This window comes from Oncorhynchus nerka, linkage group LG11, assembly GCF_034236695.1.
Source record: "Oncorhynchus nerka isolate Pitt River linkage group LG11, Oner_Uvic_2.0, whole genome shotgun sequence".
Lineage (NCBI taxonomy): Eukaryota > Metazoa > Chordata > Actinopteri > Salmoniformes > Salmonidae > Oncorhynchus > Oncorhynchus nerka.
The window spans coordinates 39124360-39142082 of record NC_088406.1 but is presented as its reverse complement, the minus strand read 5'-3'; the positions used below and the strand labels follow the sequence as shown (position 1 = coordinate 39142082).

Here is a 17723-nt window from a genome sequence, read left to right as displayed (position 1 = left end):
GAGGGAGGGAGGGAGGGAGGGAGGGAGGGAGAGAACTACAGGCCCTGCAGGGGGAGGGAGAGGTGAGATGGAGGGAGGGAGGTGAGAGAGAGAACTACATGCCCTGATGGGGGACAGAGAGGTAAGAGGGAGGGAGAGGAGAGAGAGAACTACAGTCCCTGCAGGGGGAGGGAGAGGTGAGAGGAGGGAGGGGAGAGAGAGAACTACAGGCCCTGCAGGGGAGGGGGAGGTGAGAGGAGGGAGGGGAGAGAGAGAACTACAGGCCCTGCAGGGGGAGGGGGAGGTGAGAGGAGGGAGGGGAGAGAGAGAACTACAGGCCCTGCAGGGGGAGGGGAGGTGAGAGGAGGGAGGGGAGAGAGAGAACTACAGGCCCTGCAGGGGAGGGGGAGGTGAGAGGAGGGAGGGGAGAGAGAGAACTACAGGCTCTGCAGGGGACAGAGAGGTGAGAGAAGGGAGGGAGGGAACTACAGGCCCTGCAGGGGAGGAAGAGTTGAGAGGAGAGGGGAGAGAGAGAACTACAGGCCCTGATGGGGACAGAGAGGTGAGAGGAGGGAGGGGAGAGAGAGAACTACAGTCCCTGCAGGGGGAGGGAGAGGTGAGAGGAGGGAGGGGAGAGAGAGAACTACAGGCCCTGCAGGGGAGGGGGAGGTGAGAGGAGGGAGGGGAGAGAGAGAACTACAGGCTCTGCAGGGGGACAGAGAGGTGAGAGGAGGGAGGGAGAGAGACAACTACAGGCCCTGCAGGGGAGGGAGAGGTGCGAGGAGGGAGGGGAGAGAGAGAACTACAGGCCCTGCAGGGGAGGGGGAGGTGAGAGGAGGGAGGGGAGAGAGAGAACTACAGGCCCTGCAGGGGAGGGGGAGGTGAGAGGAGGGAGGGGAGAGAGAGAACTACAGTCCCTGCAGGGGGAGGGAGAGGTGAGAGGAGGGAGGGGAGAGAGAGAACTACAGGCCCTGCAGGGGAGGGGGAGGTGAGAGGAGGGAGGGGAGAGAGAGAACTACAGGCCCTGCAGGGGAGGGGGAGGTGAGAGGAGGGAGAGGAGAGAGAGAACTACAGTCCCTGCAGGGGAGGGAGAGGTGAGAGGAGGGAGGGAGAGAGAGAACTACAGGCCCTGCAGGTGGAGGGGAGGTGAGAGGAGGGAGGGGAGAGAGAGAACTACAGGCCCTGCAGGGGAGGGGGAGGTGAGAGGAGGGAGGGGGAGAGAGAGAACTACAGTCCCTGCAGGGGGAGGGGAGGTGAGAGGAGGGAGGGGAGAGAGAGAACTACAGGCCCTGCAGGGGGAGGGGGAGGTGAGAGGAGGGAGGGGAGAGAGAGAACTACAGGCTCTGCAGGGGGACAGAGAGGTGAGAGAAGGGAGGGAGGGAACTACAGGCCCTGCAGGGGGAGGGAGAGTTGAGAGGAGAGGGGAGAGAGAGAACTACAGGCCCTGATGGGGGACAGAGAGGTGAGAGGAGGGAGGGGAGAGAGAGAACTACAGGCCCTGCAGGGGGAGGGAGAGTTGAGAGGAGAGAGAGAACTACAGGCCCTCGAGGGATAGGGCGAGGTCGGAGTAAATATTTAGCTGCGCTGTGAAGAAAAATGTACTTACTACGACTGTGATATGTCATTGTCTCACCTAGCTGTCTTAAGATGAATGAATAAGAACTGATTAAGAGCTTCTGCTAAATGACTAAAATGTAAAATGAGGGAGGAGGGACGAGGTGGGAGTAATCGATAATAACACTTAGCTATAATCTCATTCGGTTAGATTCTACCTTAGTTAAACCGTCATGGTCTGATACCCAGTGTTGCTCTGGGTAGTACAACACAGTAGTGCTTCCTAGAAGACGTTTCCTATCTGATTCATAAACTGTGTCCTGCTGTAACCCCTCCCCTATAGACCCCCCATTCAGACAGCAACAAGAAGAACAGTGTCCGACACAAACTAGTGTCCCTCACCCTGAAGAAGAAGTCCAAGATTACTGAGGAGGTAAGAGAGAGGAGGAGGAGAGGAGTATCACTGTGGAGGAGGTGTTGGAGTTAAAAGCATCATAGAAGTGGTAAAATGGCCCTATTAAATGACTTTTGACCAGAGCCCTATGCTCCATGATAAAAAAGTAGTGCACTATATAGGGATAGGGTGCCATTTGGGACACAGACAGTATGTAGATCAGATGTCCAGTGTTGATGATGAGTTTTCTGTTAGGTGACCAAGCGCCTGAACGACGGAGAGATTAGTCTCCATGGCAACAGCATGTTAGAGGACCGGCCCACCTCTAACCTGGAGAAACTCCACTTCATCATCGGCAACGGAATACTACGACCTGCCCTGAGGTAGACCCACACACATACGAGCACACCCACGCACACACACCACACACACACACACACACACACACACACACACACACACACACACACACACACACACACACACACACACACACACACACACACACACACACACACACACTCTGACCTGTCCAGTGTGTGTACTCTGTAGGGATGAGATCTACTGCCAGATCTGTAAGCAGTTGAACCAGAATCCTTCTAAGAGCAGTCACGCCCGCGGCTGGATCCTCATCTCTCTGTGTGTCGGCTGCTTCGCTCCCTCTGAGAAGTTTGTCAAGGTCAGTCAGAATACACATACTACTATAGACTCTCTGCTTGCGTCCCAAATGACACCCTATTCCCTATATATATAGTACTTTTGACCAGGGTCCACAGAGCCATTTGGGATGTAGCCATTGTTAAACTCTATACTTTCTCTATAATTACATCCCTTCCTCTATAACTGCATTACATCCTGTCTCCTCCAGTACCTGCGTAACTACATCCATGGTGGTCCTCCTGGCTACGCCCCCTACTGCGAGGAGAGACTCAGACGCACGTTTGTTAACGGCACCAGAACACAACCCCCGTCCTGGCTGGAGCTACAGGTGCACACACACACACACACGCGTGCACAAACAAACAAACATACAAACACATACACACACACAAAGAAATATCCCTTACCTCTCATTCTCCTCTCCTCTCTCCACCTCTCTTCTTCTCGCCCCTCCATCTGTCCTCCCTCTCCCCCCTCTCTCCCCCACCCCCTCTCCCCTCCTCCACCCTCCCTCTCTCTCTCTCCCTCTCCATTCTCTTTCTTCTCTCCCAGGCCACTAAGTCTAAGAAGCCCATCATGTTGCCAGTAACCTTTATGGATGGGACCACTAAGACGTTGTTGACAGACTCAGCTACTACGGCCATGGAGCTGTGTAACGCCCTGGCAGACAAGATCAGCCTCAGAGACCGCTTTGGATTCTCTCTCTATATCGCCCTGTTTGACAAGGTAATACACAGCCACACATACACACACACACACACACACACACACACACAAGGATGCACGCACACAAACACACACACAGGTACACAGGCAGGCATGCACATTCCAGTGTGAGCAGTGTGTGTGTACCACCAGGTGTCCTCCCTAGGCAGTGGAAAGGACCATGTGATGGACGCAGTGTCCCAGTGTGAGCAGTATGCCAAGGAGCAGGGTGCCCAGGAGAGAAACGCCCCCTGGAGACTGTTCTACAGGAAGGAGATATTCACCCCCTGGCACAACCCTGCAGACGACGCTGTGGCCACCAACCTCATCTACCAACAGACTGTACGGGGGGTAAAGTTTGGAGAGTACCGCTGTGACAGGGTGAGTTTTACAATCACGTTGACCATCTCTCTCTCTCTCTATCTCTCTCTCTCTCAATTCAATTAAATTCTATTTAATTCAAAGGGCTTTATTGGCATGAGAAACAAATGTTTACATTGCCAAAGCAAGTGGAATAGACCATTAACAAAAAGGAAATAAACAAGGAAAACATCTCTCTCTCTCTTTTCGTCTATACAATGACTTGGTAGAGCTAGCCAGTCAGCAGTACTATGTGAACTAAGGATCTCAGATCCTGACCCTAACCTCTGTCTCGCTCCAGGATGACTTGGGAGAGCCTAGCCAGTCAGCAGTACTATGTGAACTAAGGATCTCAGATCCTGACCCTAACCTCTGTCTCTCTCTCTAGGATGACCTAGCAGAGTTAGCCAGTCAGCAGTACTATGTGAACTAAGGATCTCAGGTCCTGACCCTAACCTCTGTCTCTCTCTCCAGGATGACTTGGGAGAGTTAGCCAGTCAGCAGTACTATGTGAACTAAGGATCTCAGATCCTGACCCTAACCTCTGTCTCTCTCTCTAGGATGACCTAGCAGAGTTAGCCAGTCAGCAGTACTATGTGAACTAAGGATCTCAGATCCTGACCCTAACCTCTGTCTCTCTCTCTAGGATGACCTAGCAGAGTTAGCCAGTCAGCAGTACTATGTGAACTAAGGATCTCAGGTCCTGACCCTAACCTCTGTCTCTCTCTCTAGGATGACCTAGCAGAGTTAGCCAGTCAGCAGTATTATGTGGACTATGGTTCTGAGATCCTGACAGAGCGTCTGCTGAGCCTGATCCCATCCTACATCCCCGACCGAGAGGTCAGCTCCTCCCGGAGCGTGGAGAAATGGGCCCACGTCATCATGGCTGCCCATAAAAAGGTGCTCCTCGCTGAGGAATGATTTGCCAGGCTCCCTTCTAGGGACTCTGGATGTCACAGGTTTTGATGTTTGATCTAGTAAACTACCAGGTTTTACTTTCAATTATTTTGATCATAATATGTGATTGTTTTAACTCGTTTTTTAAAATACACCCATTATAAGTCACTAAGTATGTGTCCCAAATCGCACCATATTTCCTACATAGAGCACTACTTTTTTACATGAGCACTATGGACCCTGGTCAAAAGTAGTGCACTATATAGGAAATAGGAGGCCATCTGGGACACAACCTAACTGTTTGTCCCCCCCTCTCCTCTCCACACCAGGGCATCTACACCCAGCAGAGGTTTGACCCCCAGAAGGTGAAGGAGGAAGTGGTGGACTTCGCTCGCTACAAATGGCCGCTCCTCTTCTCACGCTTTTATGAGGCCTTCAAGCTCTCAGGTATGTTACTCTACCTGCTGTAACGTACCTGCTGTACCTGCTGTAACGTACCTGCTGTAACGCACCTAATGTAACGTACCTAATGTAACGTACCTGCTGTAACGTACCTAATGTAACGTACCTAATGTAACGTACCTGCTGTAACGTACCTGCTGTAACGTACCTGCTGTAACGTACCTGCTGTAACGTACCTAATGTAACGTACCTGCTGTAACGTACCTAATGTAACGTACCTGCTGTAACGTACCTGCTGTAACGTACCTGCTGTAACATACCTGCTGTAACACCTGCTGTACCTAATGTAACGTACCTGCTGTAACGTACCTGCTGTACCTGCTGTAACGTACCTGCTGTAACAAACCTTCTGTCACGTACCTGCTGTAACAAACCTGCTGTAACGTACCTGCTGTAACGTAACATACCCTATACCTGCTGTACCTAAAGTACCTGCCTGCTATACCTGCTGTGTACCTACTGTAACGTACCTGCTGTAACGTACCTGCTGTAACGTACCTGCTGTAACGTACCTGCTGTACCCGCTGTACCTGCTGTAACGTACCTGCTGTAACGTACCTGCTGTAACGTACCTGCTGTAACGTACCTGCTGTAACATACCTGCTGTAACGTACCTGCTGTAACATACCTGCTGTAACATACCTGCTGTAACGTACCTGCTGTAACGTACCTGCTGTAACGTACCTGCTGTACCTGCTGTAAACCTGCTGTAACGTACCTGCTATACCCTGTAACTACCTGCTGTGTACCCTACCTGCTGTAAACCTGCTGCACCTGCTGTAACGTACCTGCTGTACCTGCTGTAACCGCACTTGCACCTCTACCTGCAACATACCAGCTGTAACTGTAACGTACCTGCTGTAACGTACCTGCTGTAACATACCTGCTGTAACGTACCTGCTGTAAAGTACCTGCATACCTGCTGTAACATACCTGCTGTAACGTACCTGCTGTAACGTACCTGCTGTAAAGTACGTACCTGCTGTAACGTACCTGCTGTAACATACCTGCTGTAACGTACCTGCTGTAACGTACCTGCTGTAACATACCTGCTGTACCAACTACCTTCATTAATACCTGTCAGTCAGTCTGTTTGGTGCTGAACCTCATCATATCTCTTGCGGAGGTTGTTCCTGCTGTAACATAAACATACTGTAGGTATAACACCTGCTGTAACGATAACATAGACTTAGTACCTGTCAGTCAGTCTGTTTGGTGCTGAACCTCATCATATCTCTTGCGGAGGTTGTTCCTGGAAACTACTGTAGGTATACATGTGATGTAGACTTAGTCCTAATTTCCTCACTCCTTCCAAAGTGTGCATGCACCCTACCCGTCATGGATTTACAAGCATTGGATTGGTGTACTTGTTCGCTGTAGGGAGTTTCCACCACTAAGTCCATGACAGGGAGTTTGAAAGTGTGCACTTTGGTAGGAGGACAGAGAATCGGGACACAGCCCTAGTCACGGGTCCATACTCTGATCCCGCCCCTCACTCCACCATACAGGTCCAAGTCTGCCTAAGAATGATGTCATTGTGGCGGTGAACTGGACAGGGGTGTACTTTGTGGACGAACAGGAGCAGGTGCTGCTAGAACTCTCTTTCCCAGAGATCACTGCAGTCTCCAGCAGCAGGTGATTTGGAGTCCATCCTAACACTGTTGCCCTCTCGACCATAAACATATCAATTACTCTGTTTCTTTTTATTTTCTTCTATCCTCTTTTCTCCTAAACTCCTAATTTCAAGAAGCTTACTATGTAGCCAGTAACCATTAATATTAATACATTTCATTTGTATAATTAGATAGCCACCCTCCTTACTTAGGCTAGCCACCCTGTGTTGCTGTTTTGTTGGTGGACACCTCAACCTCCTACATTTAGCTGACCTGTTAGGGAATAAATGGCAAGCGACTGTATTCCTTTCTTTCTCTCCCTTCTTCTGAGACTGCTAGCTAGCTCCGTGCATATGAGCAATTCTTTGAGCATGTTGGCTTCTTCTGAGACTGCTAGCTAGCTCCGTGCATATGAGCAATTCTTTGAGCATGTTGGCTTCTTCTGTGTGTTGATAGAGGTGGTAAACTGCAGGGGCAGAGCTTTACGTTGGCGACCATAAAGGGCGATGAGTTTACGTTCACGTCGACCAACTCTGAGGACATCAGAGACCTTGTGGTAACGTTCCTAGAGGGCCTGAGGAACCGGTCCAAGTATGTGGTGGCTCTGCAGGACAACACCAACTCTGGTGAGTAGAGTACACACACACACAAACACACACACACACACACACACACACACCCCCACACACATCCACACAAACTGTACCTTGTCCCCTCTAGGTGGGGAGGAGTCTACGTTCCTGTCGTTCCAAAAGGGAGACCTGATTCTATTGGACCAAGAGACAGGTCAGCAGGTCATGACCTCAGGCTGGGCCCATGGGGTCAATGAACGGACCAATCAAAAAGGAGATTTCCCTGCTGATGCCGTCTACGTCCTGCCCACTGTTACCAGACCTCAGGCTGACGTAGTGGTGAGACACACACACACACACACACACACACACACACACACACACACACACACACACACACACACACACACACACACACACACACACACACACACACACACACACACACACACACACACACACACACACAGCCTACACTGTAATGGCTCTATCTGCGTGATTCTTAATCGCCCCCCCTCTCTCTCTCTTTCTCTCTCTCTCTCTCTCTCTCTCTCTCTCTCTCTCTCTCTCTCTCTCTCCCTAGGCATTGATTACCATGACACCAGACCAGAGACAGGAGACAGTGCGTTCATCTCAGCTGGTTTTGCCGGAGACTGGAGAGGAGAGGGTTAAACCTTACACACTGGAAGAGTTCAGCTATGACCACTTCAGGTAGACACACACAGACACACGTTCATACGCATGCATGCAGGCACACACACACACATACACACAAACACACAAACACACACAATACAAGTTGCAGTATTTGTAACCGTGTGGGTTTTTTGTCTAAAGAAAATGTTACCTAATCAATACCTGTCACTACACCTCTCCCCCTTCTTTCTCCTCCCCCTTCTCTCTCTCCCTCTCTCTCCAGACCTCCTCCCAAACACACTCTGAGCAGGGTGATGATCACTAAGAACAGAGGGAAGGCCTCAATGTGGAGCTGCACCAGAGAGCCTATCAAACAGCCCCTACTGAAGAAGGTCCTCAGCCACGAAGACCTGTCACAGGACGCCTGTATGGTCTTCATAGATATCCTTTACTGGCTAACACAAATTGTCTGTAGTGTGCGTGTGCTTCTGCTTGTGTTTGTTTCAGATTCATGATCTTGTGATGAGGTAAACCTGCCTGCAACTTAAAATCCTCCTCGGCCAGATATGGAATTTCCTTCTGGCCTAATGGTTAAAACGTTGGTTTCCCAGGAGACGGGGGTTCAGATCCCACCTGTGTCGTTTGTGTAATATGTAAACTCCTTGACTATGCCACCTATGATGAAGTATATGGGGGACTACCCGTCTAAGCGGACACGTTCGGTTAACGAGCTGACGGACCAGATCTTTGAAGGAGCTCTGAAGGCTGAACCTCTAAAAGATGAGATTTTCTGTCAGATCCTCAAACAACTCACAGACAACCACGTCAAGTAAGAACACACACACACACACACACACACACACACACACACACACACACACACACACACACACACACACACATCCTAAACTTCTCTCAGATACCTCTGTTACATTGTGTCGTAACTGTGTGTGTGTGTAGGTACAGTGAGGAGAAGGGCTGGGAGTTGCTGTGGCTGTGTACAGGGCTGCTCCCTCCTAGCAACATGCTGCTGCCTCATGTCCAGCGTTTCCTTCAGTCCAGGAAACACCACCCTCTGGCTCAGGACTGTATGACACGACTACAGAAGGCCCTACGGTAACACATACGTGGGCACAAACACGCGCGCACATACACGCACACACACACACACACATTCACACACACTCACCTGTCTCGCACATCAACAGATACACTCTGTTAATGATACAATCCTCTTCTGCTTGTTAATTTCTTAATGTTGTTGTTATTATTGTTGCTGTTGTTGTTATTATTATTGTTGGTGTTGTGATTATTATTGTTGTTGCTGTTGTTATTATTATTGGTGTTGTTGTGGCAACAGGAATGGCTCGAGGAAGTACCCTCCCCACCTAGTGGAGGTAGAGGCAATCCAACATAAGACCACCCAGATCTTCCACAAAGTCTATTTCCCTGACGATACTGATGAGGTACACTCACGCACACACTGACACACTCACACGCACTCACACACACTCACAGACTATCTTTCTGGCTTTATTCCTGTTTGTGATTTACAGGTGTTTACTGTGCTGTCATTGGCTGGTGTATGTGATTGACAGGTGTTTACTGTGCTGTGATTGGCTGGTGTGTGTAATTGACAGGCATTTGAGGTGGAGTCCAGCACCAAGGCTAAAGACTTCTGTTTGGCGATCTCTGCTCGCCTGCTGCTCAAATCACCCGAAGGATTCAGCTTGTTCGTAAAGATCTCCGACAAGGTGATAGACACACACACACACACACACACACACATGCACACTAATGCCTTGTTCGTCGATGCAGCAGATTTAGCAGGCAGCAGCTGACTGTCTGATCTACAAATCACCTGGATGATCATAAATAACTACTCATTATTATTTGTAGATCAATCAGTCATTCACAATTGACCCACAATATATCACAGAGTTGATGCTCTCCAACATGCCCCAACTCCTCTTTGTGTGTGTGGTGTGTGTGGTATGTGTGTGTGGTGTGTGTGAGGTGTGTGTATGTGTGTGTGTGTGTGTGTTGTAGGTGATAAGTGTACCAGAGGGAGATTTCTTCTTTGACTTTGTCAGACACCTCACAGACTGGATCAAGAAGGCCCGGCCCTCTAAAGATGGTATGTCATAAAAACTATGATCTAGAGCGAACTATCCCTTTAATATGTACCTTCTGTTTAATATGAACTATCCCTTTAATACAAACTATCCCTTTAACGTGAACTATCCGTTTAATATGTACTATCTGTTTAATATGAACTATCCCTTTAATATGTACCATCTGTTTAACATGAACTATCCCTTTAATATGTACCATCTGTTTAACATGAACTATCCCTTTAATATGTACTATCTGTTTAACATGAACTATCCCTTTAATATGTACCATCTGTTTAACATGAACTATCCCTTTAATATGTACTATCTGTTTAATATGAACTATCCCTTTAATATGTACCATCTGTTTAACATGAACTATCCCTTTAATATGTACCATCTGTTTAACATGAACTATCCCTTTAATATGTACCATCTGTTTAATATGAACTATCCCTTTAATATGTACCATCTGTTTAACATGAACTATCCCTTTAATATGTACCATCTGTTTAACATGAACTATCCCTTTAATATGTACTATCTGTTTAACATGAACTATCCCTTTAACGTGAACTATCCCTTTAATGACTTTAACGTGTGTGTGTGTGTAGGTATCGTACCGTCTCTGACCTACCAGGTGTTCTTCATGAAGAAGCTGTGGACCAACACTGTTCCTGGTAAAGACTCCTTCGCTGACTCCATCTTCCACTACTACCAGGTAGGAGGGGTGGGGGGGGTCATAGATAAAAAAATATATATATTATATGTACCACCGCATCAAGTCCTAATGACAATCACATTCCTCAGTAACATGTGAGTCAACAAACGTTTTAAACTCCAAGGAAACAAGATTCTGGGGTTTTAAGCTGGCCTGGAGAGAATTCCAAGACCACGGAGCTGTTTAGCTTAAACACTTTTTGACATGATCTGTTCTGATTTAAGGAACCGCTAAAAGTAAGTAGGAGTGAGATTGTAACTGGTCATTTTTGCCCTTTGGTTACTAGGAACTGCCTAAGTATCTCCGTGGTTACCATAAGTGTAGCCGTGACGAGGTGTTCCAGCTGGGAGCGTTGATCTACAGGGTGAAGTACGAAGACGACAAGTCACACTTCCCCTCAATACCCAAGATCCTCCGGGAGCTGGTGCCGCAGGACCTGATTCGCCAGCTCTCCCCAGATGACTGGAAACGGGTGAGACGAGACTTCTCCCAACGCTCCTGGGCTCTAATTGGCTGCCCTGGCTCTATTCTTAATGGCAGTCTTCCTCATGACTGACTACTGCGTTCAGAGTATCTTTATCTGTGACCTAATCAGCTGTTTTATTGTTTTTTTGTCTCTGTTTTTTGGTGTGTGGCTGTGTGTGTGTTTGTGACTTTGCATACATGCGTCCATATCTGTTTGTAGTCTGTAGTAGCTTATTTCAATAAGCAGGCTGGTAAGTCCAGGGAAGAGGCCAAACTCCACTTCCTGAAGATCATCTTCAAATGGGCCACGTTCGGATCCGCCTTCTTCGAGGTCAAGGTAACCATGCCGCTCAGTGATGTCATTCTCAATCTTACCTTGGGGTAACGATACTGTCTGTCTGCCTGGTCTGTCTGTCTGTCTGTCTGTCTGTCTGACTGTCGGTCGGTCGGTCTGTCTGTCTGTCTGTTGGTCTATCCAATATTGTGTACCTCCTCTCAGTCAGTGTGATATTCTCTCTGTTCAGCAAACCACAGAGCCCAACTTCCCAGAGATCCTCCTGATTGCTATCAACAAGCATGGAGTCAGCCTTATAGACCCAAAGACCAAGGTATGTATGTGTGTGTAGTTAGGTCCTTTGTTAATTCCCAAGGGGAAATGTCATGTGTGTGCGTTACATGACCTCTCATCTCTTTCTCTAGGTGTTTGTGTGTGAACATGTGTTACCTGGTATTTCACTGATGCGTGTGTGTATGTCTACAACAGGACATCCTGACCACCCACCCATTCACTAAGATCTCCAACTGGAGCAGCGGTAACACCTACTTCCACATCACCATCGGCAACCTGGTCAGGGGTAGCAAGCTGCTGTGTGAGACCTCACTGGTGAGACACACACACACACACACACACACACACACACACACACACACACACACACACACACACACACACACACACACACACACACACACACACACACACACACACACACACACACACACACGTAAAAAACACACATGCCCTCACGTACGCACATGTACACATACACATACGCACTCACACACGCACTTGATGAAAACACTCAGATGTGTGTGTGTGTGTGTGTGTGTGTGTGTGTGTGTGTGTGTGTGTGTGTGTGTGTGTGTGTGTGTGTGTGTGTGTGTGTGTGTGTGTGTGTGTGTGTGTGTGTGTGTTTTCAGGGCTATAAGATGGATGACCTCCTCACTTCCTACATCAGTCAGATGTTGACCACCATGAGCAAACAGAGAACTGGGCGGGGACACAGCAAGTGAACTTCCTATTGGCAGGAAGCTGCAGAGCTTATTAGAATACTGCGACCTGTTGGCCAGCCCTGCAGCTGGGGGCGGAGCTTCTCTAACCAGGTGTGGAGAATGAGCCGCAGCCCATCCTCTAGCACTGCCTCCAGCTATGCCCATAGCAACGACCTTAGCAACGTCTCTAGCAACAACCCTAGCAACGATCCTGACGACGAGCCTTCCAGTGAGGATGACTACCTCTAAGCCCCGCCCCTTTATCTTCCCAGAGACACACACACACATTTCGTTCAAACTGAAGAGTTGGCAGTCTGTTAACAAGGAGACGCTTGTTAACAACCAATCATTGGATGGACAGACTGAATGGAGAGCCATGTGATTGGGTACTTTAGCTAGACAATTAAGTAGTTACTGAAAAGAAGAATTAAGTTAACTTACTGAGTAAAATAACCATAAAAAGCTTTAATACACAGACCTGGAAGAAAAGAGGTTTGCATGCTCTTATTGTAGCTGAATAGATGATTTTCACTGAACTGTCAATACATACAGTGCCTTGCGAAAGTATTCGGCCCCCTTGAACTTTGCGACCTTTTGCCACATTTCAGGCTTCAAACATAAAGATACAAAACTGTATTTTTTTGTGAAGAATCAACAGCAAGTGGGACACAATCATGAAGTGGAACGACATTTATTGGATATTTCAAACTTTTTTAACAAATCAAAAACTGAAAAATTGGGCGTGCAAAATTATTCAGCCCCCTTAAGTTAATACTTTGTAGCGCCACCTTTTGCTGTGATTACAGCTGTAAGTCGCTTGGGGTATGTCTCTATCAGTTTTGCACATCGAGAGACTGAATTTTTTTCCCATTCCTCCTTGCAAAACAGCTCGAGCTCAGTGAGGTTGGATGGAGAGCATTTGTGAACAGCAGTTTTCAGTTCTTTCCACAGATTCTCGATTGGATTCAGGTCTGGACTTTGACTTGGCCATTCTAACACCTGGATATGTTTATTTTTGAACCATTCCATTGTAGATTTTGCTTTATGTTTTGGATCATTGTCTTGTTGGAAGACAAATCTCCGTCCCAGTCTCAGGTCTTTTGCAGACTCCATCAGGTTTTCTTCCAGAATAGTCCTGTATTTGGCTCCATCCATCTTCCCATCAATTTTAACCATCTTCCCTGTCCCTGCTGAAGAAAAGCAGGCCCAAACCATGATGCTGCCACCACCATGTTTGACAGTGGGGATAGTGTGTTCAGGGTGATGAGCTGTGTTGCTTTTACGCCAAACATAACGTTTTGCATTGTTGCCAAAAAGTTCAATTTTGGTTTCATCTGACCAGAGCACCTTCTTCCACATGTTTGGTGTGTCTCCCAGGTGGCTTGTGGCAAACTTTAAACGACACTTTTTATGGATATCTTTAAGAAATGGCTTTCTTCTTGCCACTCTTCCATTAAGGCCAGATTTGTGTAATATACGACTGATTGTTGTCCTATGGACAGAGTCTCCCACCTCAGCTGTAGATCTCTGCAGTTCATCCAGAGTGATCATGGGCCTCTTGGCTGCATCTCTGATCAGTCTTCTCCTTGTATGAGCTGAAAATTTAGAGGGACGGCCAGGTCTTGGTAGATTTGCAGTGGTCTGATACTCCTTCCATTTCAATATTATCGCTTGCACAGTGCTCCTTGGGATGTTTAAAGCTTGGGAAATCTTTTTGTATCCAAATCTGGCTTTAAACTTCTTCACAACAGTATCTCGGACCTGCCTGGTGTGTTCCTTGTTCTTCATGATGCTCTCTGCGCTTTTAACGGACCTCTGAGACTATCACAGTGCAGGTGCATTTATACGGAGACTTGATTACACACAGGTGGATTGTATTTATCATCATTAGTCATTTAGGTCAACATTGGATCATTCAGAGATCCTCACTGAACTTCTGGAGAGAGTTTGCTGCACTGAAAGTAAAGGGGCTGAATAATTTTGCACGCCCAATTTTTCAGTTTTTGATTTGTTAAAAAAGTTTGAAATATCCAATAAATGTCGTTCCACTTCATGATTGTGTCCCACTTGTTGTTGATTCTTCACAAAAAAATACAGTTTTATATCTTTATGTTTGAAGCCTGAAATGTGGCAAAAGGGGTTCAAGGGGGCCGGGGGCCGAATACTTTCGCAAGGCACTGTAGGTATATTTTTAGTTTTTTTTAAGCCTTAACTGTTGTTGTTTTTTTATTTAATGTGTCTTTTAAGCCAGTTGCCTCTGTTTCAGAAGCAGCATGGTAGTCTATGTGACAGACCGCTGCAGTTCTGGGCAGTCTGTGGTTTTTTATATTATTCTTGTGTTTGTTTTGTGTCTCTTATCATCAGAGTAAAGCTAATTTATACAGAGCCTACGCAAGTATGCAACTCAAGCTTTGCAAAGTGGCAGTTCTGCGTACTTGAGTAGCAGAAATATGCAAAAGGGCAGCCTCGGGAGTGGTGACTCAACACAATGCAAGATGTTATTGTGTTGCCTACTTGCGTATGGTATAATAAGGCTTTAGTTCAGAGGTCTGTCTGTCTGCTGTAAGCCTCGGGTGGACTGGCTGCCCTGGAGTTTTAACATAGAGCATTAGTGTTTGACCAGAAAGGATCATTATCTGTAGTTTTTTTGCAGATCTATGTGCTGTAGCTCTATGAGACGTGTTTAACTCAACAATGGCCTTTGTCATACTCACTAGAACTAGGGTTGCAAAGTTCCCTACAATCCTTAGTTGAACCAGGTCTAGACCTGACTCAGCTGGAAAACACCTGATCCATGGATGATTCTGAGTTCTGTATGAAGAGTTCTATACCCTACGTCAAAATGATACCCTTTATAGTGCCCAGGTCAAAAGTAGCGCACTATATAGGGAGTCATTTGGGACGCAAACTACAGTGGCTTGCGAAAGTATTCACCCCCTTGGTATTTTTCATATTTTGTTGCCTTACAACCTGGAATTAAAATATTTTTTTGGGGGGGTTTGCATCATTTGATTTATACAACATGCCTACCACTTTGAAGATGCAAAATAGTTTTTGGTGAAACAGCCAAGAAACAAGACAAAAAAACAAAACTTGAGCGTGCATAACTATTCACCTCCCCCATATTCAATACTTTGTAGAGTCACCTTTTGCAGCAATTACAACTGCAAGTCTCTTGGGGTATGTCTCTATAAGCTTTACACATCTAGCCACTGGGAGTTTTGCCCATTCTTCAAGGCAAAACTGCTTCAGCAGTTGGATGGGTTCCGCTGGTGTACAGCAATCTTAAAGTCATACCACAGATACTCAATTGGATTGAGGTCTGGGCTTGACTAGGCCATTCTAAGACATTTAAATGTTTCCCCTTAAACCACTCAAGTGTTGCTTTAGCAGAATGGTTAGGGTCATTGTCCTGCTGGACGGTGAACCTCCATCCCAGTCTCAAATCTCTGGAAGACTGAAACAGGTTTCCTTCAAGAATTTCCCTGTATTTAGCACCATCCATCATTCCTTCAATTCTGACCAGTTTTCCAGTCCCTGCTGATGAAAAAGGGGATGGTGTTCTTGGGATGATGAGAGGTGTTGGGTTTGCACCTGACATAGCATTTTCCTTGATGGTCAAAAAGCTACATTTTTGTCTCATCTGACCATCTGACCTTCTTCCATATATTTAGGGAGTCTCCCACGTTTGCTTATTTTTTTCGGGCCACTCTTCCATAATAAAGGCCAGCTTTGTGGAGTGTACGGCTTAAAGTGGTCCTATGGACAGATACTCCAATCTCCGCTGTGGAACTTTGCAGCTCCTTCAGGGTTATCTTTGGTCTCTTTGTTGCCTCTCAGATTAATGCCAGCCTTGACTGCTCTGTGCGTTTCGGTGGGTGGCCCTCTCTTGGCAGGTTTGTTGTGGTGTCATATTCTTTCAATTTTTTAATAATGGATTTAATGGTGCTCCATGGGATGTTCAAAGTTTCTGATATTTTTTTATAACCCAACCCTGATCTGTACTTCTCCACAACTTGGTCCCTGACCTGTTTGGAGAGCTCCTTGCTCTTCATAGTGCCGCTTGCTTGGTGGTGCCCCTTGCTTAGTGGTGTTGCAGACTCTGGGGCCTTTCAGAACAGGTGTATATATACGGAGATCATGTTAAACTTATATTGTACACAGGTGAACTTTATCTAACTAATTACGTGACTTCTGAAGGTAATTGGTTGCACCAGATCTTATTTAGGGGCTTCATAGCAAAGGGGGTGAATACATATGCACATACCACTTTTCCGTTTAAAAAAAAATACATTTTTGAAGTTCTTTTTTTATTTCACTTCACCAATTTGGACTATTTTGTGTTTGTCTATTACATGAAATCCAAATAAAAATCAACTTAAATTACAGGTTGTAATGCAACAAAATAGGAAAAACACCAAGGGGGTGAATACTTTTGCAAAGCACTGTATGTGTTAGTTGTGTGTGTTCAGGCAGGATGCTGATGTTACTGTCTGTTTCTCCTGTTCTGCACAGAGGAGCAGAACTTCCCTCCAGCCCTAACTAACCTGTCTGTCTGCTGTTGAATTTGTTGGTTTTTGTTTAAGATTTTTGGTACTTATTTTATATTTACATTGTGTAAAGTATCTGTCCATTTAGTGAAACTATGGTTTGTATGAGGAGTGAATCTATAGTCCTGAGGGGATACAGTTTACACTTGCAACACAGAGTTCTGGGTGAATTTCCACTATAAAGCTCTACGTGTTTTTACAACAAATGGCACCCTATTCCCTATATAGTGCACTACTTTTAACTAGAGCCCTATGGTCCCTGGTAAAAAAAAATAAGGCTCTGGGCAAAATAAATGTACTATTTAGGGAATAGGGTGCCATTTAGGATGCAAAGTGTCCCCGGTCTGTCTGGGTAATATTACTACAGCATTACTACAGCAGCTGTGTTGCTCTACTGTTTGGACAGAAGACATGATGACGGTGGAGCTACCGACAGAGATGGCGTTAGTATAGTTTTCCTTGCCCCGCCTCTCCTCTGCACCCCCCAACGAGGGCCAGGATCAAATCAGAAACCGTGCTTGACATTTAAAGGGAATTTCCAATTGAGCAGACATCTGCAGTAGTTACCTTAAAATACGATCTCTGTAAATGAGGTAGCATTGCCTTTAAAAACCGCAATGTTGATTAGAGCACTCAGATTGAATCCCAGCCGAGGTGTCTGTTTTTGTAAAAACAATAAAGATGATTGGACGAGGACAGTGGGTCGATGTATTTTTTTCAAGTGGAGTAACAGAAGTAGCGTTATACTGTGGACATGGAATCAAATGGG

The 17723-nt window shown here is 46.6% G+C and overlaps 1 protein-coding gene across 1 annotated transcript in view; it reads left to right on the top strand.

The window, feature by feature from the left end:
* Positions 1–17650, top strand: part of LOC115137785 (unconventional myosin-VIIa-like) — a 58522-nt gene extending 40872 nt beyond the window's left edge. Inside the window, exons 26-49 of the mRNA XM_065024507.1 lie at positions 1877–1966; positions 2183–2310; positions 2480–2606; positions 2796–2915; positions 3140–3313; positions 3446–3673; positions 4385–4552; positions 4879–4996; positions 6520–6646; positions 7081–7250; positions 7345–7535; positions 7780–7907; positions 8116–8273; positions 8508–8661; positions 8793–8948; positions 9193–9298; positions 9473–9586; positions 9882–9969; positions 10561–10667; positions 10954–11139; positions 11353–11469; positions 11657–11740; positions 11896–12015; positions 12333–17650. Coding sequence (XP_064880579.1) covers positions 1877–1966; positions 2183–2310; positions 2480–2606; positions 2796–2915; positions 3140–3313; positions 3446–3673; positions 4385–4552; positions 4879–4996; positions 6520–6646; positions 7081–7250; positions 7345–7535; positions 7780–7907; positions 8116–8273; positions 8508–8661; positions 8793–8948; positions 9193–9298; positions 9473–9586; positions 9882–9969; positions 10561–10667; positions 10954–11139; positions 11353–11469; positions 11657–11740; positions 11896–12015; positions 12333–12425 — 3252 coding nt within the window. The 3' untranslated portion in view covers positions 12426–17650. The remainder of the gene's footprint in view (positions 1–1876; positions 1967–2182; positions 2311–2479; positions 2607–2795; positions 2916–3139; positions 3314–3445; positions 3674–4384; positions 4553–4878; positions 4997–6519; positions 6647–7080; positions 7251–7344; positions 7536–7779; positions 7908–8115; positions 8274–8507; positions 8662–8792; positions 8949–9192; positions 9299–9472; positions 9587–9881; positions 9970–10560; positions 10668–10953; positions 11140–11352; positions 11470–11656; positions 11741–11895; positions 12016–12332) is intronic.
* Positions 17651–17723: the final 73 nt, after the last annotated feature.